Raw genomic sequence first — 26,677 nt, 5'->3', positions numbered from 1 at the left:
TGGGTTCTAACAGAGGTTCTTGAGGTTTGATGCTGGTGTCCAAGTTCCCAGGGAGAGGAGGTTCTTAGCCTGGAGTCAGTGGTAGAATTCAGGATAAAACACTTGAGTGGGAAAACAGAATTTCTTTGAAAATAAAAAAATTTTTGATTTTGTCTATGGTTTTTGCCATATGCAGACTTGGAAAAACTTGGGTGGTGTAAAATCAGTCTCTTTTATTTCTTTTAAATTGGAGTAATAGCTGGAAAGTTTTTTCCCTCACTCCCAGGTTATGAAGGTATTCACCTCTGTTTTTTTCTAGTACTTCATTGTTTCATTTTACATTTCAGTCTCTGATCCATCTATTTGGAGCTTTATTTAGAAGTATAATATGAAGTATGGATCTAATTTCTTTTTCTAAATGGCTATCCACTTGTCCCAATTATTAATTAAAATACCCATCTTTCCATCTTATACTAATTTGAGATTACAGTTTTATCATTTATTAGATTTCAGTATATTCTTGGGTCTTTTTCTGGATTTTATTCTTTTGGCTTGTTCATGCATTGGTATTACATCATTTAATTTCTAGAGGCTTTTAAATCTGTTTTAGTAACTAGTAGGACAGTTTCCATTTCTGTTCCTCACATATTGCCCTCTCCCAAGTTTTCTTCGTTATTCTTTTGTATTTATGAACTCTGTTTTTAACTTCTGTACCTCCAGGAAAAAACAACTTGCTATTTTTATCGGGACCTTTGTAAGTTAGGAAGAACTCATAACATGATCATGTTTTTGTATGTAAGACATCTTCCAGGTCTGTTTTTAAGTCTTGCAGGAAAGTTTTAACTTTTCTTTGTATAGGTTTGCCTAGATTCTTTCTTTGGTTAAGATTGTAAATGAGGTCTTTGCAATTATATCTTAACTTTTTATATTTTATTTTTTTATTTTTATTTTTTGGTATATGGCAGTTATTGATGGTTGTCAATTTTGTAGTCCTGGTACTTTTTCAAAGTTTTCTTATTGTATAGTAATTTTTCCATTTATACTCTTCAGTTTTTTCTGGGTGTCCTTTTTTTTTTTCAGTCCCTCGTTATATCACCTGCAAATGTAGATAGTTTTCCAGTTTTTCTGTTTTCATTCGCTTATTTTTGTCTAATCTTTGAAGTCTGTCTTTACCTGAAGTCACCTTCATTGTCTTGATCAGTTTATTTGTGCTAAGAACTTTTTCACTCTTAGTTCTTCCAAAGTAATGAAAAGTTCTTTTAAGATTTCAAGAGTAATTTCATATACAAGGTGTGGTAGTTGTTTTTTTTTTTGTTGGTGTTGTTTGTTTTTTTTTGGTAACAGCTTTACAGAGGTAGAATTCATACATCATACAATTCACCCACTTAAAGTATACAATTCAAAGTTTTTAGTATGTTCAGAGTTGTGCAACAGTCATTACAAGCAATTTTAGAACAGTTTGGTTATCCCCAAGAGAAACTCAGACTCTTTGGCCATCACCTCCTTTTTTCCTGTCTCTTCAATGCTAGGCAGCCCCTACGTAAGTTGTACTGTGTAAAAATTTAGCAGCCTAAAGTAGCAAATGTATTTTATCTCCTAGTTTTCTGTGGACCAGGAATCTGGGCATTGCTTAACTGAGTGCCTCTGGCTCAAGGTCTTTCATGAGATTGCAGTTAAATTGTTGGCTGGAGAGAGCTTCAGTTTCATCTGAAGGTTCAACTGGAGGAGAATTCTATTTCTTGCAGGTTGTTAGTCTGAGAGCCTCAGTTCTTTGCCTGACGTGTCTATATAGTACAGCTGGAAACATGGCATTTGGCAGAGGAAGGGAGGAGGCCCAAGATGGAAGCACACACTGTAACTAACCTTTGAAGTGACACACCATCGTCTTTGCCATACACTTGATAGGAGCAAAACCCCAAGTCTAGCCTACAGTCACAAGGAGGGGATTACATGAGGGCATGAATACCAGGAGGCAGGGGTTATTGGGGGCTGCCCTAGAGGCTGCTTCTGCTTCTGTACAAGGATAGGATGACTTATTTTTTTGAAACCTATTTTATTTTTTGGCTTTTTAGCCCATATTCTTTTTGATGATAAGCTGCTTTCTGTAGGCCTCATTAATTACCTTAACGTACTGGGATGTGTGGTTTTTAGGAAACAGTGGTGATCTTTAGATTCTGTGTACTCCAGAACCTATCATCCTTGAGAGTCTAATTTGGATTCTTAAAATCTAAATGTAGTACATACTTGCTGTGCCTCTGTAACTGTTAATAGTGTGCCAAGATAGTCCCAAAATTTCTTACCAGTTTGACTTTTAAGAAGATCACCTTGTCAAATGAAAACTTGAAATTTGTTTTTTCCTCATCTAGACTCCATATAACAGTGCCAAATACCAGTTTTCATGTACCCCATCATAAATGCTTAGCTATCCTGAGATACGTTTAACTTTATTCTTCACACAGTTCTTTATATGCTGTTAAGGAGTTTGTAAAATGCCCTTGATGATTGACTTGGAAATGCTTTTTTGGAAATTAACAGGATTGTTTATCTGGTTTTGCCCTAAATCACATACCCCCTTAGGGAATTCTTAATTGGTTAGAATCATCCTTGTAGAATGCTTGACGTCTTTTTCATGTTAGGTGAGAAAATGTTGGCACAGAGAGAATATTAAATGATCTGCTTCAAATCCTGTAAAAAGTTTTCCCTGTGGCTGGGACTGGATTGATGTTTCTCAGCATCTGGTCCAGACTGATTATTCATACATCGTAATGACACTCTTTGTGTAAAGATTTTTGTTACCTAATTCTGTTTCTTGTTAGGGGTTTATTCTGAGTTTTATTTCTTTTTCAGTTGGTTTTGGTAATTTGTGTTTTTCCAGGAATTTGAACATTTTGTCTGAGTTGTCTTATTTATTGACATAAAGTTGTTTATGGTATTCTCTTATAATCCTTTAAATTTCTGTAGGATTGGAAGTGATGTCCCTGCGTTACTTTTTTGACTTTGGTAATTTGTATATCTCTTTACTCTTTATTCCTCTATCCCATGCCCCTGTTTTAACCTTGAAATTTTTTTTTTTTTAAAGAAATAACTTTTGGTTTCATGGTTTTTTCCCCCGCGGGGCGCGGCCCGCGGCTTTGCATTTCATTGGTTTCTGCACTAATTTTTATTACTTCCTTTTCTTTGATTGATTTGGATTTAGTTGGTTTTTCTAGTTTCTTAAGGTAGGAGACCTTTCTTCTTTTGCAATATAGATGTTTAACAGATAAATTCCTTTCTAAACACTGCATCTCATAGATTTTGATATTTTGTTTTTGTTTTCATTCAGTTCAAAATGTTTCCTAACTTCTTTGGTGATTTCTTTGAACAGTGGATTATTTAGAAGTCGTAGATTAATTTCCAAATAGAGATTTTTCCAGATTTCATTCTGTTGATTTCTAATTTAATTCCCTTAGAGTAAAACATACTTTATATGATTTCAGTTCTGTTGTTTCAAACTATTGTTTGAGAGTTTTCTCAATGCCATTTAAATCAGCTTGGTTGATAGTACTGTTCAGTTTTGTATCTTCGTTGTTTTTTTTGTCTAGTTCTATCCATCATTGTCAGTGTAATCTTCAGCTACTGTTACTGTATTGTTTCTCCTTTCTGGTCAGTTTTTGCATCATGTATTTTGCATCTGTTAGGTATGTATGTATTACTTTATAATTGTTCTATCTTCCTGATACTTCTTTATCATATGAAAATGCCCCCTATATGTTCCTATTAACTTTATTTAATCTGAAGTCTACTTTGTCTTGTTAATATATCTGGTCCAGTTTTCTTTAGATTAGTGTTTGCATGTTCTTTTCACTCTTGTAAACCTATTTGTGTCTTTGAATCTAAACTGTCTTTTGTAGGCAGCATATGGTTAGGTCTTTTATCCAGTCTTGGCAAGCTTTTATCTTTGGAGTATTTAATCTATTCACAATTACATAATTATTGATAGAGTTTGATTTACACCAGCCACTATGCTCTTTGTTTTCTGTCAGATGTCCCTTTTGTTCCTCTGTTCCTCCTGTACTGCCTTCTTTTGTGTTAAATAGAAAATTATAATTAAACCATTTAAATTTCCTCCTTTTTTCTTCTTTCTTTTCTATATTAGAGTCTTTTTCTTAATAGTTACTTTAGAAATTACAATATATATCTTTATCACATTCTTCAAATTAACACTTATTTAATTCCAGCAAAATATAGAAGCTTTGCTTCAGTATAGCTTTATTTACTCCCCTTTCTTTTCTGCATTGTCAGAAATATTACAAATTTATGTTATGACCCCAACAACAATGTTTTATACTTAGTTTTATGCAAGACTTTGCTTTTAAATAAGGTTTTAAAAGGAAAAAGAAAATATCCTTTTTTAAAAAGCGTTTGTTTATTTTGAGAGAAGGAAAGAAGAATCCCAAGTGCGTGGAGTCTGACGTGAGGCTTGATCCCGTGATTCTGAGATCATGACCTGAGCTGAAATCAAGAGTCTGATGCCTAACTGACTGAGCCACCCAGGTGCCCCGAAAATACAGTTTTAAAAATGTACCTTTGTATCTGTCTTTTGTTTTTTGTTTTTTGTTTGTTTTTTTTTTTAACGTTTTTTTATTTATTTTTGGGACAGAGAGAGACAGAGCATGAACGGGGGAGGGGCAGAGAGAGAGGGAGACACAGAATCGGAAACAGGCTCCAGGCTCTGAGCCATCAGCCCAGAGCCTGACGTGGGGCTCAAACTCACGGACCGTGAGATCGTGACCTGGCTGAAGTCGGACGCTTAACCGACTGCGCCACCCAGGCGCCCCTGTATCTGTCTTTTGTTTATGTGGATTTGAAATACCATCTGATGATACTTTCAGCAGCAGAACTTCCTTTAGTTAATTTCTTATGAGGTTGATATGCTAGCAACAAATTCATTCTTCCTTTATCTAGAATGTCTTTGTTTAAAATTCATTTTTGAAGGTTAATTTTGCTGAGTATGTGTGAGAAATAAGCCCACTGACCCAATCAAAGGAGGGACGTGGAGATTCGGAGCACAGTGGAGCAAGGGTTTAATCAACCAAGAGCGGGTATCTGATGGACGGGCACACTCCAGGGAGTTCCAGCAGGCAATTTATCTCCTAGCATGAAGTCCCTCTCCTTGTTCCTCATTGGCTGAGTACTACAGAGGTTACAGCCTCACCTGGATGTTGCTTATGCCCATGTAAGGCCAAAAAGTAGTCTGATTGGAACAAATGTACATTCCCTGAGGTGATGCAGAGACTTTCAGTCCCTCCTCCTTTTATTCTATGAAGCATGCTTATTGCAAATCCTGCGAAAATAACCCTGTGAAAAGGAGAGGGGAAGAAGAACCAGGAAGTGAAGTGTCTAAGGGCTTGGGGAGCGGGGAGTGGTTCATACATACTTCTAAAAGTTAACCCATTGTTAACTAGACAGCACTGCTTTTATTTGGCATATCTGAAAATGAATCCTCTCACTCTCACAGTATAGATTCTTGGTTGGTAGTTTCTTTTCTTTCGGCACTTCAAATCTCAGTGCCTTCTAGTCTCCAGTCTTCAGTGATTGCAGTGAGAAGTTAACTGGTAATTTGCATTGTTCCCTTATATGTGATAAGTTGTTTTTTTCTTGCTGCCTTCAAGATACTTTTTTTTTCCTCAACAGTTTGACTGTGATGTCTATGTTTGGTGATCTCTTTGTGTTTATCCAGTTTGGAGTTTGTTGAGCATCTAGATCTTAGATGAATTATTTTCTACCTGGTTTGGGAAATTTTCAGCTGTTATTTTTTCTACTTTCTCTCTTTTTGAGATTCCTTTTACTCCTATTTTACTCCTAAGGTCTTAAAGACCTTAGTCTCTGGGGCACCTGGGTGGCTCAGTCGGTTGAGCGTCCGACTTCGGCTCAGGTCATGATCTCACAGTCTGTGAGTTCGAGCCCCATATCGGGCTCTGTGCTGATGGCTCAGAGCCTGGAGCCTGCTTCCGATTCTGTGTCTCCCTCTCTGTCTGCCCCTTCCCTGTTCATGCTCTCTCTCTGTCTCAAAAATAAATAAAAACATTAAGAAAAAAAAATTAAAAAAAAAAAAGACCTTAGTCTCTGAGGCTTTCCTCATTTTCTTTTTCTCTCTCTCTCTTTCTTTTTTTTAATTGAAGTATATTTGACATTCCTCATTTTCTTCTTTTCTCTTGCTGTTCTTCAAATTCAGGTTCCTTGATTTTCTTTCATTTCAAGTCTGTTGAACTCTTCTTGTGAACTTTTCATTTAGGTCATTAATTTTAACTCAAATTCTCATCTCTTGAGATTCTGTATTTGATGAATCAACTTTCTTAATTAGTCATTGTGTTATTCCTTTAATTCTTTAAAATTTTTTTTTAAACATTTCATTTTTGAGAGAGAGACAAAGTGTCATCAGGGGAGGGACAGAAACAGAGGGAGACACAGAACCTGAGGCAGGTCCAGCTCTGAGCTGTCAGCACAGAGCCTGATGCGGGTTTCCAGCCCATGAACTGCGAGATCATGACCTGAGCTAAAGTTGGCTGCCTAATCAACTGAGCCACCCAGGCGCCCCTTATTCCATGATTCTTTTTTTTTGTTGTTGTTCCATGATTCTTAAAGTCTGATTTCCTTTAGTTCTTAACCAGTTATTTTGTAAAATGTCCCTCAATTTGGATTTGTCTGTTGTCTACTTTTTTTTTTTTTTTTTTTTTTTTTTTTTTTTTTAGAGAGAGTGTGAGCAGGGGAGAGGGAAGGCGGGGGAGAAAATCTATAGCGTGGGGGCTCAATCCAGTGACCCTGGGATCATGACCTGAGCTGAAATGAAGAGTTGGATGCTCAACTGACTGAGCCACTTAGACTCCCGTTTTGTGTAAATACTTTTTTTTTTTTTTTTTTTTGAGTGAGGTGAGGGGCAGAGAGAGCAAGAGGATGCAAGAGAATCACAAGCAGGCTCCACGCTGATGTGTGGGGCTCAATCTCACGAACCATGAGATCATGACCTGAGTTGAAATGAAGAGTCAGACACTTAACTGACAGAGCCACCCAGGTGCCCCATATAAATATTTTTTAATGTGTATCTTAGTGTGTTGTTAATTTTTAAAAAATGTATTTATTTTGAGAGAGACAGAGACAGTACAAGTGGGGGAGGGCCAGAGAGAGAGGGAGAGAGAGAGAATCCCAAGCAGAGCCTGATGTGGGGCTCAGACTCATGAAACCGTGAGGTCATGACCTGAGCTGAAACCAAGAGTTGGAAACTTAACCGACTGAGCCACCCAGGCACCCCATTTTGGTTTTGTTTTTAGTGTCTGTGTTTTTTTGTTTGTTTTGTTTTGTTTTTTTCTTTACCTTTGTAAGGTTGGGGATATTGGATTTAATTTGCTTCTAATTAGATGAGATTAATTGGAATGTGGCAGTTAAATTGTAAGTGACATTTGTTTGGTTAATAAGTCCTAATTTGCTCTCTTACAAATGATAATGTGGGTGGATTGGACTGCCTTTTGTTTACTAGTATGCAGCTGCCCTTATAGTCATAATCAGAGTAGGTTTCTAATAACAATTAAATGTTAAGTGCATGCAGATTTGAGTTTTTTAGCTATGCATAATATTTATTGGCCTGTGTAAATCTTTTAGTTGTAGTTGCTTTATTTAGAGACTTTTGTCAGATACATGTCAGAATTTATTAAGTTCTTTTTAGCCTTACTAGAAATTACTTGCTTACTTGAACAAAATCCCTTCAAAGTAGCTTAAGATAAGGAGACACAGGTATTCAGCATACAGCCCAATACATAGGACTGGTTCTGTCGTTAGGATGCTATTCTTTGTGCAAACTGGTGCAGCCACTTTGGAGAACAGTATGGAGGTGCCTCAAAAAACTGAACATAGAACTACCTTACAACCTGGCAGTTGTATTATTAGGTAATTACCCAAAGGATACAAAAATACAGATTTGAAGGGGTGCAAGCACCCCAATATTTATAGCAGCATTATCAATAAGAGCCAAACTATGGAGAGAGCCCACATTGACTGATGAATGGATAAAGAAGATTTTGTGTGTGTATGTTTGTGTGTGTGTGTGTATAGACATACACACACACACACACAAACATACACACATACATACACAATGCAATAATGCTCAGCCATCAGAAAAAATGACATCTTGCCATTTGCAATGATGTGGATGGTTCTATAATGTATTGTGCTAAGCGAAGTAAGAAAGACAAATACCATACGATTTCACTCATTTGTGGAATTTAATAAAACACGAACGTATGGAAGGGGTGAGGGAAGAGAAGAGAGGGAAACAAACCACAAGAGACTCTTTTTTAATTTCAATTTTATTTTTTTAAATTTACATCCAAATTAGCATATAGTGCAGCAGCGATTTCGGTAGTAGATTGCTTAATTCCCCTTACCCATTCAGCCCATCCCCCCTCCCACAACCCCTTCAGTAACCCTCTGTTCTCCATATTTAGGAGTCTCTTATGTTTGTCCCCCTCCCTGTTTTTGTATTATTTTTGCTTCCCTTCCCTTGTGTTCATCTGTTCTGTGTCTTAAAGTCCTCATATGGGTGGAGTCATATGATATTTGTCTTTGTCTGACTAATTTTGCTTAGCATAATACCCTCTAGTTCCATCCACGTAGTTGCAAATGGCAAGATTTCATTCTTTTTGATTGCTGATTGTGTGTGTGTGTGTGTGTGTGTGTGTGTGTACACACATACATATACATACATACATACCACATCTTCTTTATCCATTCATCCATCCATGGACATTTGGGCTGTTTCCATACTTTGGCTATTGTTGATAGTGCTGCTATAAACATGGGGGTGCATGTGTCCCTTCGAAATAGCATACCTGTATCCCTTGGATAAATACCTAGTAGTGCAATTGCTGGGTCATAGGGAAGGAAGTTCTACTTTTACTTGAGTTGATTCTTAAACAGCAAAATGCTTCTCATTAAGTACTTCTGGAGCTTATACCTTGAATGGTGAGAGCTCAGTGTTTGCATTTTTAGGGACCCAGTAAAACAACACCCTTTCCCCCACTCAGATTGAGCCACCTGACGGACTCAGGCAAATAGAGATACAAATAAATATTATCACTGAGAATAAGCTGTGTTGGAGGTTGTTGCTTAGATGTGTAGCAGCATTGGGCTTTCTGTAGACTCTGTCCCCTAAACTTAGACCTTGGAACTGCCCATCAAGGGAATTGTGTCTGTAGAGCATGTCCCTGAGATCACTGCCTCATTTGTTATTACATATTTATTGTTCTTACTGCCTTGCATCTGAATGGCATACTATATGATAAGGTAATTCATATTTCAGTTTATGTTCCACAACCATCTCATGAGATCTGCCTGAAAGTTTAGCCATTTGACTGAGTGACTCTGTGATGCTGGGGACTCTGAATAACAAAAGATTGATTGAAGTACAACTCTGTAATTAATTTAGCTGGCACCCCATTGGGAAAGTTTCTCCTTATCTGGTTATTATTTGTTGTTACTAAAGTAGATGGTGAAAGGCAAGTAGAGGTGCTTTGAATTAGTTTCCAGAACCCTTGGATTTCTTGTCTCTTGTGTTCTCTTCTGTTCTTTGTTGGAGGCCTTGTGAGCTGCACGTGGTATAATCTTCAAATGTGCCTGTTGTTGGTTTTTTAGTTCATCAATATGACCATATTAGTTAGGGTCTTAATACATTTTCTGTTCTGGTGTGTTCCCTCCTATTTTGGACCCATGAACCTAATGAAGTCATGTTTCTCTGGGTTTTGTGGGAACAGCTTATGACCTATCTCTGCTTGGAATATCTCTGTCTCTCCCATTCTCGTATTTTAGGATATTGGAACTGATAACTTGTAGGGCCCCAGAGTAGTTTGCTGTGGTTTTCTAACCTCCAGTTGTTTCTTCTACAGTGAATGGGGGGGGGGGGGCATCCTTAAGGTCCTGTGGCTACTGGTATTCCTAGTGCAGCTGCTGCTGCTTCATCAGTAAGTTGATTGTCTGGCCAGTGGTCTTCTCTCAGCGTGACCCTGAATGTTGAGTACCTATCCTTGGACTAACCGAGGGCGTGAAGATACTCCATTGCTGGTGGTAGAATCTCAAACCCATTTAGGGATCTGAAATGATTATTGACTTATAAGTGTAAGAGCTGTGTGGTGTCACTGGGTACATAATCATAACTGGGATTTCTTTACCCTGTTAAAACGTGGCTGCAAATGTAGGTAGTTGTGCCTTTTGAGCCAGATCATAAACTGCTTTATATTGCTGGGTCTTCCTCACCTATTTTAACTGTTACTTCTATTGTGGCTGGCTTGCCCTGCTTAACAGAGTATATTTTTATGGGGCAAACACATCATGTCTTGCATCCCGCCTAGACTATAGTTCTTGCAATTGTTTCAGGGAGTAATGGTTTGTCTGAGGACTGAATCTTTCAGGCAGTGGTTATTGACCTGCCCTTGTAAAAAATCTTTTCCACTGAGAAGTCAGGTGGACTGATGGCATGCCTGGATGTGGTTTCAGTCATCCAGTCTTGTACCAAGTTTTAAGTACTCCAGGTAACTGACATCACTACACCGCAGTGGACATGTGGGGCCTATGCCACATGTCTCTTCTCTCTTCCATGGGTTTAGGCTCAATAACTGTAATGTGGCATTTCCTTTAAAATACCATCTTATTTGAAATGCATCCCAATTTTAGGGATACTAACCACCCCCCTGCCCCCGCAGGAGTGCTGAGAAATATTGACATACATTGTTGTGTAAGTTTAAGGAGCATAGAATGGTGGTTTGTTTTACAAATATTGTGAAATGCTTACCAAAATGGATTTAGTTAACATCGTCACAAAAAGAGACTCTGTTTTTAATTTTTTATTAAAAAAAATTTTTTTTAGTGTTTATTTTTGGAGAGAGAGACAGAGTATGGGCGGGGGAGGAGCAGAGAGAGAGGGAGACACAGAATCTGAAGCAGTCTCCAGAGTCTGACGCAGGGCTTGAACTCACGAAACCGTGAGATCGCGAGCTGAGCTGAAACCAAGAGTTGGACACTACCGACTGAGCCACCCAGGTGCCCCACCATTCAAAAATTTAAATTTAATCTTGCATTTTTTAGTACTCCTCCTCTCCCTCCCCTCTCCCAACTTGGTTAATTCCTGATCATGTTTTGCTACAGAACTGTCTGTGCTGATTAGTCCACTTTCCCATGTGATTTTAATTGTATGTTTTCTACTGGTGATGCCTAAAAGCCGTTCACTTCATGTAAGTTTTTAAAGTCTGCTGTTAAAGACTCCAGTTGGCTAAGGTCTGGATACACAGTTACCTTGGGAGTAGTTGAGATTGAGACGTAATTTCATCCTTAGCTAACAAATGGGAGCTTCTCAGTACAGTTCATCTGGAATTTCCGGACTTGTAGACAGACAGGGCATGTTACTGCTTCATGAGGTGCACTCTGTTGTTTGCAGTCGCTAGAGGCTTACCTGGGAGCTCCATCTCCGTGTCCAGGTCAGTAGAAGCCAGATATCTGTAACTTTGATTTCATGTGGAATCCATTCCCAGGCTTCCCAGGGCTTTAGGTGGCATGGGTACATAGGCTGTGGGCATTACCTAACCTCTGTAACTTAACTGATCTCAGTAGCCACTTCACTAAACCTATGGCAGTATTAATTTAATCAGACCCCTATTGTTTATTAAGTTTAAAAGTATTCTCTCAAATTCAGTCAATTTCTGCTTCCCCTGCCTCATATTTAAATTAGCCTAGGTACCTGTGTGGCTCAGTTGGGTAAGCATCCAATTCTTGGTTTTAGCTCAGGTCATGCTTGGGGTTCATTCCCCTCTCCCCCCCTCTCCCCCCTCTGTGCCTCTCTCCAGCGCTCCCCCCGCTCCCCATTCCCCCTCTCCCCCCTCCCTCCCCCCTCTCTCTCCATCCCTCCCCATCCTTCCCCATCCTTCCCCCTCCCCCTTTCCCCTTTCCCTTTCTCCCCCCTCCCCCCTCTGCCCCTCTCCATCTCTCTCCCCCCCTCCCCCCTTTCCCCCTTTCCCCTTCTCACCCCTCTCCCCCTCTCCCCCTCTCCATCCCTCTCCTCCTCTCTCCCTCTCTCCGTCCCTTCCCTCTCTCTCTCTGCTTCCCTCCCCCTCTCTCTGCTTCCCCTCCTCCTCCCCCCTCCTTTCTTCCCTCCCTCTCTCTCCTTCACTCCCTCTCTCCCCTTCCTTCACTCCCTCTCTCCTTCCCTCCCTCCCTCCCTCCTTCCCTCTCTCTCCTTCCCTCTATCTCTCCTTCCCTCTGTCTCTCCCTCCCTCTCTCCCCCTCCCTTCCACCCTCTCCCCCCCCCCACACACTAAATAAACTTAAAAAAAAAAAAAGTTTAAATTGACCTCTCTAAATTGCTAATTTGTTTATTCTTTTGTGGCTCTCTTAATCTAAATTCTCACTTTCCCAAAGCCTTTTCCCTCAGGAGTGGTAGTTTATTAGGCTAATTTAAGTCCCTGTGTTGATAGTGGAATCTCATGGACCTTGATGGTCAGTCACCATCTGTATACAGGCTGATCACTGTGACCTGGCAAGGTACCAAGACTGACCTTGAACAAGTGCCAGAATCAAAGGGCTAGGTCCCTCCCTAATCCTAGACCCTCTATTACTCAGAGAATCCATTGGCCTGCTCTCCCTCCTACCAAGACTATATGTTACTCGGTTCTGAGAACCATTTAGAAGTTCTCCTTTCTCCTCCGAGTTAGGCACTTTATTATTTACATTAAAAAAAATTTTTTTTTAAGTTTATTTTATTTTTTGAGAGAGAGTGTGCGTGCAAGCAAGTAAGCGGGGGGGGGGGGGGCGGCCAGGGGGGTGGTGCGGGCAGAGAGATAGGGAAAGAGAGAATCCCAAGCAGGCTGTGTTCTGTTAGCGCACAGCATGGAGCCCTAAGTGGGGCTCAGTCTCAGGAACTGTGAGATCAGGACCTGAGCCAAAATCTAAGAGTCGATGTGTAATCTGTTGAGCCATCTAGGTGTCCCCAGAGTAGGGGGCTTTAGATTAGTAGTTGGCAAAGTTCATAGCTTCATATTTTGGAGGACTCCCAATTATTTGCTCTCAAATAGTGCCCAGACTTCGTCTGGTTGATATGAGTATCCCCAGATCTCTAGATAGTCTGTCAGTCTCCTTCTGTCTGGTGGTTCTTCCACCTCGCATGTTGCCCTTAAATTTCTGTTGGAGTGAGGGTGGAGCATCTGATTGCCTTACTGTTTGTTATTCAGAGCTTTAGGCATGGGCCAGCACATAAATTTGCTAATATATTTTTTCAAAATTAATCTTGTGGGGGTGCCTGGGTGGCTTAGTTGGGTAGGCGTCTGACTCTTGATATCTACTCTGGTCGTGATCCTTCCACGCTGTCATGAGATTGAGCCCCATGTCTGGCTCTGTGTGCTGAGTGTGGGGTCTGCTTGGGATTCTCTCTCCCTCTCTTTCTGGCCCTTCCCCCTCAAAATAAATAAGCATTAAAAAATTAGCTTTGTGTTTTTATGCTAAAAAGAATGAATGCTGTTTCAATATTCTTTGAGGCTACATTGGGCTAGATTGTTTTTCTGGATCTTTTTAACTTGCCCATATGTACTAATAATAAACTACAGTCAGGAGTTAACTGCGTGAGTGAGCTCTGGTCCTTGTAATCTGAAAGAGCCTAGAAAACACTTAATGAAGAATGAGAGACATAGTATTAAACCTCTGACTTCCAAAGTTATTTGTTTAACTGCATGTAAGGGTTAGTGGTGAAAAGACAATAAACACCTGAAAACTGTAGATTAGTAATGTATAACAATTGTAAGTTTTTAGTATTTTATTTAAAATTATAATAATGAAAAGATAAAGGTAAAAGGTACCAGAAACAACTTTGCCTAAAAATATTTGTTTTTGAATCTGAATTCAAAATAAATTAGCTCTTTTCTTTTCTTTTTGTTTTTTTTTTAACTAGGGTTACACATCATTTTGGAATGACTGTATATCATCTGGATTACGTGGCTGTATGTTAATTGAATTAGCACTGAGAGGAAGGTTACAACTAGAGGCTTGTGGAATGAGACGTAAAAGTCTGTTAACAAGAAAGGTAAGAGGAGTGCTAAATAACATCCTTGTTAAAGAGTTTGTGCTGACTAAAAGTGAAAATTTCTAATACCTTTAAAGAATTAACTAGGAAGTTGATTTTAAAGTTGACTTTATTGGAAGTCGTATTTCCATATCTTTTTTGTACTTTTGGTTTCTTAGTTCTTTGTACGTAATGACTCATGTAATTCATTGTCAGGCTCACTGGCCACTGCATCTCACATATTCAGAAAGACTCTAGACTTCATTTTCCTTCTGAAAGCCATAATTTGGAAAGACCTGACATAATTTAGTTTTAAAACTCAAAGGTGTTATCGTGCAAATTAACTGTCCATGGGCTGTTGGTCTTTTTAGCAGAATATAAATATGTGCTTTTTAGATCTCTGCCTTCTCTAGTGTGATAGGCTGTATAAATCGTTATTTTTGGCTAGTTTTTAGGATTCTTAACTCCATCCTCAGTCTGAAATACTCAAAACTGTTTCTCTTCTAGTCTGTCATTGTGTTTCTTGGGGGGCATGATGTTTTCAAAACTTTTCAATTTTTTTTTTAGCTTTTTAATGCTTATTTATGAGGGAGAGAGAGAGAGGGAGAGAGATAGTGGGGAAGGGGCAGAGAAAGGGAGTCACAGAATCCAAAGCAGGCTTCCAGGCTCTGAGCTGTAGCACAGAGCCTAACACCAGGCTTGAACTCACGAACTCCGAGATTATGACCTGAGCCGAAGTCAGATGCATAACTGACTGAGCCAGCCAGGTGCCCAGAACTGTTTTTTCTTTAATACAGCATCTTCAAGAAATCTACATAGTTTTAGATCAAAACTGAATGTTTTTTGATTGATATGCCATAATCCTATAGGAAAGAGAGCCATTTATATGTTCTTGAAAATTATATGCAAAGTAAACATTGTATAGCAGAACATATTCCGCATCGGATTTTAAAATTAAATCTACTTTTGGGGCGCCTGGGTGGCGCAGTCGGTTAAGCGTCCGACTTCAGCCAGGTCACGATCTCGCGGTCCGGGAGTTCGAGCCCCGTGTCAGGCTCTGGGCTGATGGCTCGGAGCCTGGAGCCTGTTTCCGATTCTGTGTCTCCCTCTCTCTCTGCCCCTCCCCCGTTCATGCTCTGTCTCTCTCTGTCCCAAAAATAAATAAACGTTGAAAAAAAAAAATTAAATCTACTTTTAGTCATGCAAAGTAGAGTTATATGAGCTGGCCTGAGATTGGTTTTAAAATTACTGTTTTAGAGAACTGTATCATAAAGCAGAATATAAATTTTATTCTGTTTTACTGTGTAACCGTAGATTTATGGAGGAAAACTTTAAGAATTTGCCATTGTAGTTATCAATAAAACATACACATAGATTGCTGTTGATTATAGTAATTATAAACAATTTGACATTAATGTTATGAAGCCCTGACCTAAAATGAAAAGATTTGATACTGGTTCTTTTTGTGGGAATAAGAGCTAGCTTTGTGTTGGTTATCAGCAGATTATTTGCTCTTTTGTTCGTTTATTCATTTGTCCAATATTTAGTTAGTGCTTAAGTCTACCATACACTGCTCGACCCTGGGAGTACAGTGGAGGCCAAGAGACACATGTTCCCTACCTCACGGGCTTTCTGTTTCAGTTCATTGTTGGTGTGACCTTAACTAGGTGGTTGATGTGTTTTTTGGAAAAATACTCCATATGATTTAATTTATTGACCTAAAAATAGTGATGGATTTTATTAAAGCAATACATATTAATAGTTATAAAATCAAATTGTAAAAGTTACAACAAAAAATAACAATCTTCTATTCACTTTTCCCCACTCCTTAGTCCTGCTCCTGAGAGGCAGTCCTTCTTAGTCCTTGTATCAGTTTTGCAGGGTCTCCTTAACGGATTATAACAAACTTGATGGCTTAAAACAACTGATCCTTATTCTCTCAGTTCTGGAGGCCAGCATATGCTATGCTCTCATAGAAGGCTTCAAGAAGGATACTGTGTCTTAATTCTGGCTTCTGCTGGCTCCAGGGTTTCCTTGACTTTTGACTGCATCTCTGTGCTCTGTCTTTACACTCCTTTCTCCTCTGTGTCTCTCCTTTGTGTGTTTTTTATAAGGACGCTTTCATTGCATTGTGTGTTTTTTATAAGGATGCTTTCATTCCTAGATAATCCTGATCTAATTAATCCTGGATAATCCAGACCGTCTCCAGATCTAATTTAACTTAATCTTATCTACAGGGATTTTGCTGAAAAGTAAAGGGTTCCAAGGGTTAGGCCATGAACACCTCTTGGAGACCACTATTTAACATGCTGTTCTCTTAGTTATTTCTTTTGGCATTTTTCTCCATATTTCTAATGAGTTTATACTGCCATCTCTCTCTCTCTCTCTCTTTTTTAAGATTTTATTTTTAAGTAATCTTTACACCCAACATGGGGCTCGAACTCACAACCCCAAAATAAATAGTCACATGCTGTCTGCCTGAGCCAGCCAGGGGCCCCTGCCATCTCTTGGTTAGTCACTTTGAAATGCTGTTTACTTTCTATAAGAAAGATGGAAAAAAGGAAAAAAGAAAAGAAAAGGTGAATATTTGGCTCTCTCACATACTACTTATCTCTACCCTCAGTTTTCCTAATAGGGTTATGTTGTAATTTTGAGCAAAACCATAACAATTACTTTATAGTATTATAATTATGTTACTATTGCCTGCAGAGTTATGTCAGATCCTATATTCTCCTTTCATTTTTTTTTTTTCTTAAGATTTTTCATAATTTTCTTTAAAAAAAATCTTTTTGGAGCTTCTGGTTGGCTCAGTCGGTTTAGTGTCCTACTTAGCTCAGGTCATGATCTTAGGGTTCGTGAGTTGCAGCTCAGAGTCTGGAGCCTCCTTCGGATTCTGTATCTCCCTCTCTCTGCCTCTACCCCTCTTTCTCTCTGTGTCTCTCTTAAAAATAAACGTTAAAGGGGCGCCTGGGTGGCGCAGTCGGTTAAGCGTCCGACTTCAGCCAGGTCACGATCTTGTGGTCCGTGAGTTCGAGCCCCGCGTCAGGCTCTGGGCTGATGGCTCGGAGACTGGAGCCTGTTTCTGATTCTGTGTCTCCCTCTCTCTCTGCCCCTCCCCCGTTCATGCTCTCTCTCTGTTCCAAAAATAAATAAACGTTGAAAAAAAAAATAAATAAACGTTAAAAAAATTAAAAAATAATTTTTTCTATGTAGCTATCTCTTTTTTCTCACATGCTCCCTTGGAAAAAAATTAGCATTATTAATTTTCAAATGTTCAAGTACATTGGTTTGGACTGGTTACGATTTGGTGCTACTGGAACTTCCTGTCATATTTTACTGCTTTCAACCCCCTGTTTTCTGGATCTGGTATTTTTTGTTTTTCTATCCTGGAGGGAGGAAATGTTTTGAGACTTTGCATTCCTGAAAATTTCTTTACCTCATTTTTATTTGACGGTTTGGGAATAGAATGTTGCATTTAAGTTACTTTCCCACAGAATTTTGAAGTCATTTCCCCATTGTCCTCTGGTATGCACAGTTGCTGTTAAGGTCTGGTGCCCTTCTGGTTTTCATTCATTGTGTGATACTTGTTTTCCAGTCTGGAAGTGTTTCAGATCTTTTGTTTTTCCCTGGTGTTCTGAAATTGTATGCTGTCCCTTGATGTGGGTCTTTTAAAAATTCATTATGCTGTGCTCACTGTGACAGCACGTGTATTGAAAATCATTATGCATGGGCTCTTTCGTCGTAGAAGTGTTTAGTTTTGGTTTTAGAAAATTTTCCTCTATTTTTGTATCTTCTGTGCTCCATTTTCTAGACCTCTGTAAGTTTGATGTGGACCTCTTGACTAGTCTTTTTTCTTTCTGTTTCTTAATTTCCTAGCTTTATTGAGGTATAATTGGCATTCTCTTGGCTCCTTTACCTTTTAATCCTCTGTTGAGTTTTTTATTGTGGCTCTCATGTTTTTGATTTCCAGGGACCTTTTCTTGTTTTCATGTGTTTTGTTTTTGTTTTTTGCTTTGTTTTATCTTTTAATCACACCTTATTTTAGGGATGTAATATCTTCCTTTAAACCTCTAAGGATATTATGGCTGTTTTGAAAATTTCTTTTGTTTCTTCAAAGTTCTTATTTTCTGTCTTTTGGTCTCTTCCATGTTGAAGGTTTTATTTTAGTATCTTGTTATCCTTGGTTATCTGTTCATATTTAAGAATGAGGCTCTCCTCTAAGGAGAAATACACTAAATAGAAATTAAAGGTGTGGGGAGAGCATATTTACTAGTGGTCCACACATTGCTGAAATTTGATAAGGGGTTTGGAACTTACTCTACACATTGAAGACTTTTAGGCAGAAACCGTTGAGCTAAGATTTGCCTTTTAGAAAGGTCATTGAGGGGGTATGGGTTAAATGGGTGATGAGCATTAAGGAGGGTACTTGTTGGGATCAGCACTGAGTGTTATATGTGATAAATTAAGTGATCAATCACTACTCTCAAAATCATTACACTATATGTAAAATAACTTGGATTTAAATAAATTAAAAAAATTAAAATCAGGAGAATGGATTGAAAAGGGCTATAAATAGTTTGGGGAGGCTAGTTAGGAAGCTTAATACAAGTGAAAGATTATTAGATTAAGTAGAGTAGCATAATTACAGAGGTGATAGAGAAGAGTAATCTATCGTGAGAGAATTTCATAAGAAAAAAGCCCCACCTACACCCAGGTTATTGTGACCTGATAGAAGACCCATCTCAGAAGGTGGGCATGAGGTGATTGCAGTGGATTTAAGGAGCAAGTGGGAAGTAAGAAGTGGTGGCAAGACTACAGTGTATAAAGATACAACATTTTCTCCCAAGGTTCTCCTTTTTTTATTTTCTCTGACCCCTTAACTAAAAGCATGGTCCAGAATAGCACTGTCCAGCGAAACTTTCTGTGACGATGGAAAATGTTCCGTATCTGCCAACACTGTAGCCCCTAGCCACCTGGTATCTGTGAACCAAACACTTGAAATGTGGCTAGTGCATCTGGGGCATGTTGTAAATAACACACTGGAGTTGGGAAGACTTACTATGGAAAAGAATGTAAAATATCTCAATTTAAAAATATTTGTTACATGTCAATATTTTGGCTATGGTGGGTTAAAGCAAATACATTAAAATTAATTTCACCTGTGTCTTTCTTTTTTAAAATAATTACAAAAGTTTAAAAAAATTTGTGGCTTACATTTGTTCTAATTATATTTCTGTTGGGTCATGCTGTCTCAAACAGATCTCATTATATATATTTTTTAACTTTTCAGAAGATCGAACAGAAAGGTAAGGACAATTGTTGAGGATAAGTTTAAGGGAAGACTGCTGCATTTACAAAATAATAGTTAGATTTTGTAATGTTTTAATAAAGGTAACATAAGTAATATAGCAGATTACAATTTGATTATAGAGAATTTCAACCAGAAATTTGTTTCTTAGCTAAGAACTCCGTGAAGGCTACAGAAATCTAATGCTTGGCCAAAGCAGTAAATAGCATTTTCTTCTTGTTCCCCAGTCTTGTCTTTTTCCACTTTTAGATGGAGTGAGTCTATAACCATCTTAACTTTAAAAAATTTTGTAGTGTAACAATTGTGTTACCAAACCTATCGGTATATTCAAGGTTCTGCTAGTTGTCACAATTTTTTTTTAAATTTTTTTTTTAATTTTTTTTTTTTAACATTTATTTACTTTTGAGACAGACAGAGCATGAATGGGGGAGGGTCAGAGAGAGAGAGGGAGACACAGAATCTGAAACAGGCTCCAGGCTCTGAGCTGTCAGCACAGAGCCCGACACGGGGCTCGAACTCACGAACTGTGAGATCATGACCTGAGCCGAAGTCGGACGCTTAACCGACTGAGCCACCCAGGTGCCCCTAGTTGTCACAATTTTGAAAAAAAAACTTTCTCACCTGCCAAATTATATTTCATATTTAAAATTTTTATCTTTTATTGTGGCATAAGCTCTTGAGGAGCCAAGTCTTACTTAATTTTTACTCCTAATTGGCTAGCCATTTGTTTCAGTAACATTGAAAAATTCATTTCTCCACTGCTGTAAAATGCCACATTTATCATATACTGAATTTTTATATATAATTGAGTTTATTTCTATAACTAATGAATGTTTAAAAAATGAATTTCTTGATTAAATAGCCTAAGGTTTAGCAATGAAAAGAATTAGTATCAACTGTTCTAGCATTTGTCGTTACTAATTCTTGCACACTAATTTCATTCATGATTGTGGCTAATCTGTGGTTAGGTTCAATGTTGGATTTCTGAATAGAGAATTAATTTGAAATCTGAACATTCACACTGTGTGAAGGACTTCAAGAAGTTTTTGCATAATTAAGTTTTTCATTTAAAGAGATGAAGTCAGAAAAAAGAATTCGTGATCATTTCATTCCTATTGCTTACATTTTAGGTGATCTGTAAGTCAGATGCTCCAACGGGGGATGTTCTTCTTGATGAAGCTCTAAAGCATGTTAAGGAGACGCAACCTCCAGAAACGGTCCAGAACTGGATTGAATTACTTAGTGGTAAGCTTTTGTGTATAAACTAAAAGCTGAATTCTGTTTAAAAGATTTTTGTAAAAAGGGGCACCTGGGTGGGTCAGTTGGTTGAGCATCTGACTCTTCATTTCAGCTCAGGGCATGATCCCAGAGTCTTGAGATTGAGCCCTGCAACCGAGCTACTTGCTGAGTATGGAGCTTGCTTGAGAGTCTTTCCCTCTCCCTCTGCCCTTCTCTCCTGTTCCTGCTGCCTCTTAAGGAAAAAAAAAAAAAAAAGATTTTTGCGAAAGTTTAAAAATCCTTTTGGGAATAACTTACACAAAATAGCCAAAAGCTTATTATTTAGGCAGACTTAAAAGTTATTAGTCACTGAATGGGGAAAATAGTAGTTTTAAAAGTTTCACTCCCTTTAACAAGCAGATACATGTTCAGTAAAACAGAATATTCTTCCTTAGAGCTTCCACCATTCTTTAAGTTTTTCTTTTTAATGTTTATTTATTTTTGAGAGAGACAGAACGTGAGTGGGGGAGGAGCAGAGAGAGTGGGAGACACAGAATCCAAAGCCGGCTCCAAGCTCTGAGCTGTCAGCACAGAGCCCGACGTGGGCTTGAACCCACGAACCGTGAGATCATGACCTGAGCCGAAGTTGGACACTTAACTGATTGAGCCACCCAGGTGCCCCACTGCTCTTTAACTTTTAAAAACATTTAGATGTTGTGAGATTGGTAATTAACATTGTGTCATTTTTCTTACAAGTAATTTCTTTTTCCCACTTACAAAACAGTTTCTAAGAATAATTCTATTATGAGGTGTTCTTTCAGTAAAAGATTTTGAGTTTTGCATTTGTGTGTATTTAAAAATTGAATACACATACTCCATTCTTAGCTAATAGGACAACAGTGGGTACTTTATGCTTAGGGCAGTGTTCATTCTTTCTTTTTACTGATGGAAAGCAAACTTACAAGATTGTTTTCATTAATTTCGAACATTTTTCTTTTGGCCATCCTCTTGTAGATCTTCTGATCAAGGTGGTTTCTACTTCATTGAGTAAGAGAAATTTTCCCCATTTGGGGCACCTGGGCGGCTCAGTTGGTTAGGCGTCCGGCTTTGGCTCAGGTCATGATGTTACAGTTCGTGAGTTCGAGCCCTGTGTCGGGCTCTGTGCTGACAGCTCAGAGCCTGGAGCCTGCTTTGGATTCTGTGTCTCCTCTGTCTGCCCCTCCCCTGCTCACGCTCTGTCTCTTTCTCCCTCTCAAAAATAAATAAACATTAAAAAAAAATGAAAAAAAATTACTTTGCCCATTTGATCAGGGTTTGATTAAAACTAGATTCTTGCTTAGCATGTACCAGTACTGTATGTCACATTGCCCAGCATGTTGTCAGTCCTCTTTGGGTTAGCTTTCCACTTATGCCTGTTGATGACATATGGCCATTGACAGAGACTCAATGAGGGCATTAACGTTAACTCTAGATATTCAGTATTAGCAAATATTTTTTCAGATAAAAATAGAAGTGCTGGTAATTTCTAACTGCACCTTGATGGATCATTCAGGAGATCACTGGCCTAAGCAGTCTTTGTGTCATGCTCGTGTTGTGCTGCTGTTGTTGGCCCATTACCACTTCTGGTGGCGCAGATTAGAATTTGTAGTTAAGTTCTCCACTGACGAAAAACAGAGTTTTTCAAAGTTAATTTTTTTTGGCAGGTAAGTCAGAGTGTTCTTTAATGGAATGTAGTTGGGTCTTGTCTTAACGTTACTGATACCCACTTTGGTGCCACTTAGCACCATGGAGATGTTTTCAGACCCCTCCATTACCAACAGTCTCTTCATATAAACTTATATCATACGTGCTAATGGCACATCGGCATTTGGTTTACTAACTTGTCTTACACAACTAAATTTCCTTTGACAGTATACATGTCTGTCATGCAAGTAAGCATGCAAGGAGTAGGGAATGCAAGTATGGCATGCTGGGAGAGTGAATCTCAACATGTAACGTGGCTACATCTTAAATTTACCTCTTTCGTAACATTTTATGAAAGTAACTTGTCACTGCTCAATATCAGTGCTGATTGAATCAAGTTGGGCTGTTCTCTTGCACCGTTCTCCCCTGATGGAAGAGAATGAAGAGATGGCAGAAGTCTTTAAAACTTTCTCCGAAGTATTTAAATACACTTAAGAGTTTGTGAAACAAAATAGTTTTCAAAATTATCTCATGCTACCTGGTACTGGGTAGGCTAGGCTAGGCTAGGCTAAGCTCTGGAAACAAGCAACCCCAAAGCCCCAGAAGCCTTAGGACTTCTCACTCATGCTGTGAATCAGCCACAGGCCGCTTCATTCTCAGCAAATGATTCTGAGTGTCCATTTGGGTTGGGAATTCAGAGTGTCCATTTGAATTAGGAATTTGGATAAACTGTGAGGCTAATACTTAGGGCAATTTAAAAAAAAAGCAGTAGCCTCTGAAGTTTAGAGTGGCTGTAAATGCTAGAATATCACCTGTAGCATCTTAGTTATGTGTTTCGGACATATTAGGAAATGACCTGTAATTTCAGCTTAAAAGGAGAGAATCCAGAATGAGAGGAGAAAAAAAATTTCTTTTAAAAGAAGAAAGCATCTGTTTTCTGCCCCAGGAAGGTACTGTTAATACCTTGCTGATTTTGTTTAAAAAGCATATTTTTTATTATGGTAAAACATACACAACATAACACTTACCATTTTGACCATTTTTAAATGTTCAGTTGTTGAATTTTAAATTCTTAAAATTTTAAGTTGCTTCCAGGTAATGAGTGGTGGCAAATACCAGTTTTTATCGCTATACTGACAGGTGCTGTGATCAAGGAAGTGCTTGAAGAATCTTAAAATCCATTTGGGAAACACTTGCGTATTTGTAATAATTCGATAACTGATTAAGGTTTAACAATATGGTTCTCTGAAAGTACAGTCGCTCAAAGAAGAGAAATTGTGGGGATCTTTGGTAATTGGAGGAGGAAGCAAAACTTGGATTAGGTCTTTAAGAATGAGACAGAAGGAAGGAAGTGCTCTTGTTCAGAGGGGTTAGAGGGAGCGGTGAGATTGGTGGGCCTGTCTGGGGTTGCTGCTTGGCCTTCAGAAGTTAGGTACTGTGCTGCATTGTTGAGGGACATGTGCAGAGGAGTTGAGATTATATGTGAAGAAGAGAGCATGTTGGTCTGGTGGTTGGTGACCTTAAGTGCACAGTAGGGCCTGACCTCCCCGGGGTAGGAGGCCCCAAGTGTTCGTTATATTATTATTTACACTGTACACTTATACATGCTAAAACTGCCAATTGTTTCAAACAATTACATATCTCATTAATTTAAAAGTTAACAAATATACGTATGTTTGAGGCAAATACTACTTAGTGTTGTTAATATGCTTTAGACTTTGTGAAATCTTAAGACTTGTAGTTGATCGGTTTGATCACAAGGCGTCACTAGACTGCCAGATGTATGAACAAAGCTGCTTTTGGTTTTGTAACACAAGTCAAGGAATATAGAAGTTTTTTGCAGCAAAATTATTAAGGTACCTGTCAGTGTGTCATTTTCACTGAAATAATTTTTGGGCAGTGGACATAAAGAACCGTGTCTTCTCTGCATAGACTTCTCACAGTTTCCTTTACAAAAAAGTGAACTACAAATACATTCTATACATTTTAAATTAGGTAGAAATCTTAATTGTGTATTCACTCATCCAGCTACCCTCCCATCCCAGTTTATACCGGTGCCTTAAGTATGCTAATCTCAGAGGTGACTTTGTTCTTTGGATTTAGCTTAATTTATTATTATTTCTTAAAATAAATGGCAGAAATGTCAGGATCCCAAGACACTTTCACCACTCAGTTATTTTATTGTACCTTTTGGGGGAGTTTAAAAAATAGTAAACAACATCTGCATATTACCTGCACAATTTCAGCCTTCTGCACATGAGATTTCCATTTTTCAAATATCTGAGGTAGTCTGAATAACCTTTTTATTGGAGTGAGCATGAGAGATTTGCCCTTCCCAGGAAGTTGCTGCAAAGGGAGATGATGTCTGAGTCCCTTTTTATTACTTCTCTGAGGCAGAAACTAACTATAGCCAGAAGAAGGTCCAATCATAAATGGAATGAATGCCTTATCTGAAGTCAGTCTGTGTTTAGACTCTTCTCATTTTTAGTAGTAACGCTAAATTGTAAGTTAGCATATTTTGGAATTGAGAAATTTCTCACATGAACTTCGTGAGCATTGCTTGTTCCATTGGTTGTAATATATAAGATTTAATTTTGCATACAGTGAGGATAAACCTCAGTATGACTTCAGCACAGAGTTGTAAATTGCTAATCCCATTGATTTCCCATGAGAATGAAAAAAAAATCATTGTAAAGCAGCATTAGAGGGATTTTGCGTTTTTAGATCTGTAAAGAGAAGTTTAACTATGGGCTTCTCAGAATAATCTTGATTTCGCCCGCCCCTCTGCCCCCCCCCCCCCCCCGCCATTTTTGGAACTAGATAGCCAAGATACCCTCTGGGGGCATGGAATAAATACCTTTCTATTTGACTAATGAGTTGCTAGGGAAAAGTGCTTGTTTGATAATTGACCAGTTACTATAAACACAGTTATTTTTAAAGTTGAACTATAATTTTTATGGGCTTTTACATAAATTTGCTATTGATTATTTTGTGTTTATTTAAATTTCTGACGGTCAGAAAACACAACCTAGCCAATTCTAGCTTAGTGTCCTAGGCTGCTACCACATGCCGATGATACTAGAAAACAAACCCCAATCTGTCTGGTGAAAGGTACAGCAGGCAGGCATTAGTTGGGGAGGACAGTGGGTTGGTACAACATTTAAAAAATGAAAGTCGTAACATTTTGGAAAGATGTGTACCTCCTTTCCAGGGCTCATTATGTTCTGCATGTAGTCACTGCCTGTCCACTTTGTTGTTTCTTTTGCCTGTAATGCAGGCTCTTCTTTGTTTCATGGGATGTAGAATCCTGCTGGATTTCAGGATTGAACCTGAAAGTTCTTTCCCCGGAAACTTCCCTAGAAATGCCCCTTACATCAAACCCAAATAATTTCTTCCTCCCTCTAGGCTCCTTGTTCATATTGTTTTTATGGTCCTACGCATCTTATTCTTGCCAGGCTTGTTAATTATATTATGAATCTGTTTCCTTCACTTGATTTAAAAACTTTTCAGAATTGGAAATATCTTACTTACATTTGTATTGTTAGTTCCTAATATTTTTTTAGGCCATTATGAACACATTAAATTGTTTCAGAGTGTTGATTCTGTGCATGAATAAATAATAACTAGCCTTGTTACCAGGCTCTGTTCTAAGAACTGGATATGTCTTTAACTCATTTAATCCTCATAATAACCTGATGAGGTGGGTAGAGTTGTTATCTTGACTTTACAGCTGAGGAAACAGGAATGGAGAAGGTAAGAAACCTTGCCCAGGTTTGCACAGCTAGTAAATGACCAGGTTGGAATTCACATGTAACCAGTCTGGCTCCAGAGCTCGCCTGGTACGACTGTTAGGCAGTAATGCTTCAAGTAACTTTTAATAATTTCTTAACATTAAATGTAGGTATGGGTTTCTTTAACACTAGAAATTGAAATAAGTAGAATTTAATTTATTATTTAATTACATTTCTCTCTTATACTATTAGGTTTTAAAATCTAATAGGGCCCCAAATATTTTTTCTTGTCCTTTTCAAAGTTACCAAGGGAATTGAATGCAATGATTGTTTTTCTTTTTTTGGAAGCTTGGGTTTTTATGGAAAAGAATATATATATATTTTTTAATACAGGAGATGACTTCAATTTAATAATTCATGGCACCAGCCCTTCATTATTTGACAGGTTTTTTTCAAGTCCCTAGTTTTATAGAGTGAATCATAAATTCAGAATGTCACTTCCAGATCATTCGTTTAAAAAATAGCTCTTATTTTCTCTTCATTGCATTCAGGTTTTCCTTTAAATTATTTAGAAATTTATAATTGTCATTTGAAAGTCCTTGTCTGTGAATTCCCATCATCTCTGTCATTTCTGGGTCATGTCTAATTTGGTTCACTGTTTCTGTTGAACGCGCGGGGGGGGGGGGG

General features: G+C 38.3%; 1 protein-coding gene across 2 annotated transcripts in view; it reads left to right on the top strand.

The window, feature by feature from the left end:
- GOLPH3 (golgi phosphoprotein 3) overlaps nucleotides 1–26,677 on the top strand; it is a 50,105-nt gene that overhangs the window by 19,248 nt on the left and 4,180 nt on the right. Inside the window, exons 2-3 of one of the 2 annotated variants that reach the window (XM_040494781.1) lie at nucleotides 13,940–14,071; nucleotides 20,489–20,603. In XM_040494781.1, coding sequence (XP_040350715.1) covers nucleotides 13,940–14,071; nucleotides 20,489–20,603 — 247 coding nt within the window. The remainder of the gene's footprint in view (nucleotides 1–13,939; nucleotides 14,072–20,488; nucleotides 20,604–26,677) is intronic. The other variant, XM_040494790.1, reaches the window with a different exon arrangement.

This window comes from Herpailurus yagouaroundi, unplaced genomic scaffold (genome assembly GCF_014898765.1).
Source record: "Herpailurus yagouaroundi ecotype Mexico unplaced genomic scaffold, PumYag 29, whole genome shotgun sequence".
NCBI lineage: Eukaryota > Metazoa > Chordata > Mammalia > Carnivora > Felidae > Herpailurus > Herpailurus yagouaroundi.
The sequence above is the reverse complement of the archived record's forward strand: the minus strand, read 5'-3'. Positions and strand labels throughout refer to the sequence as shown.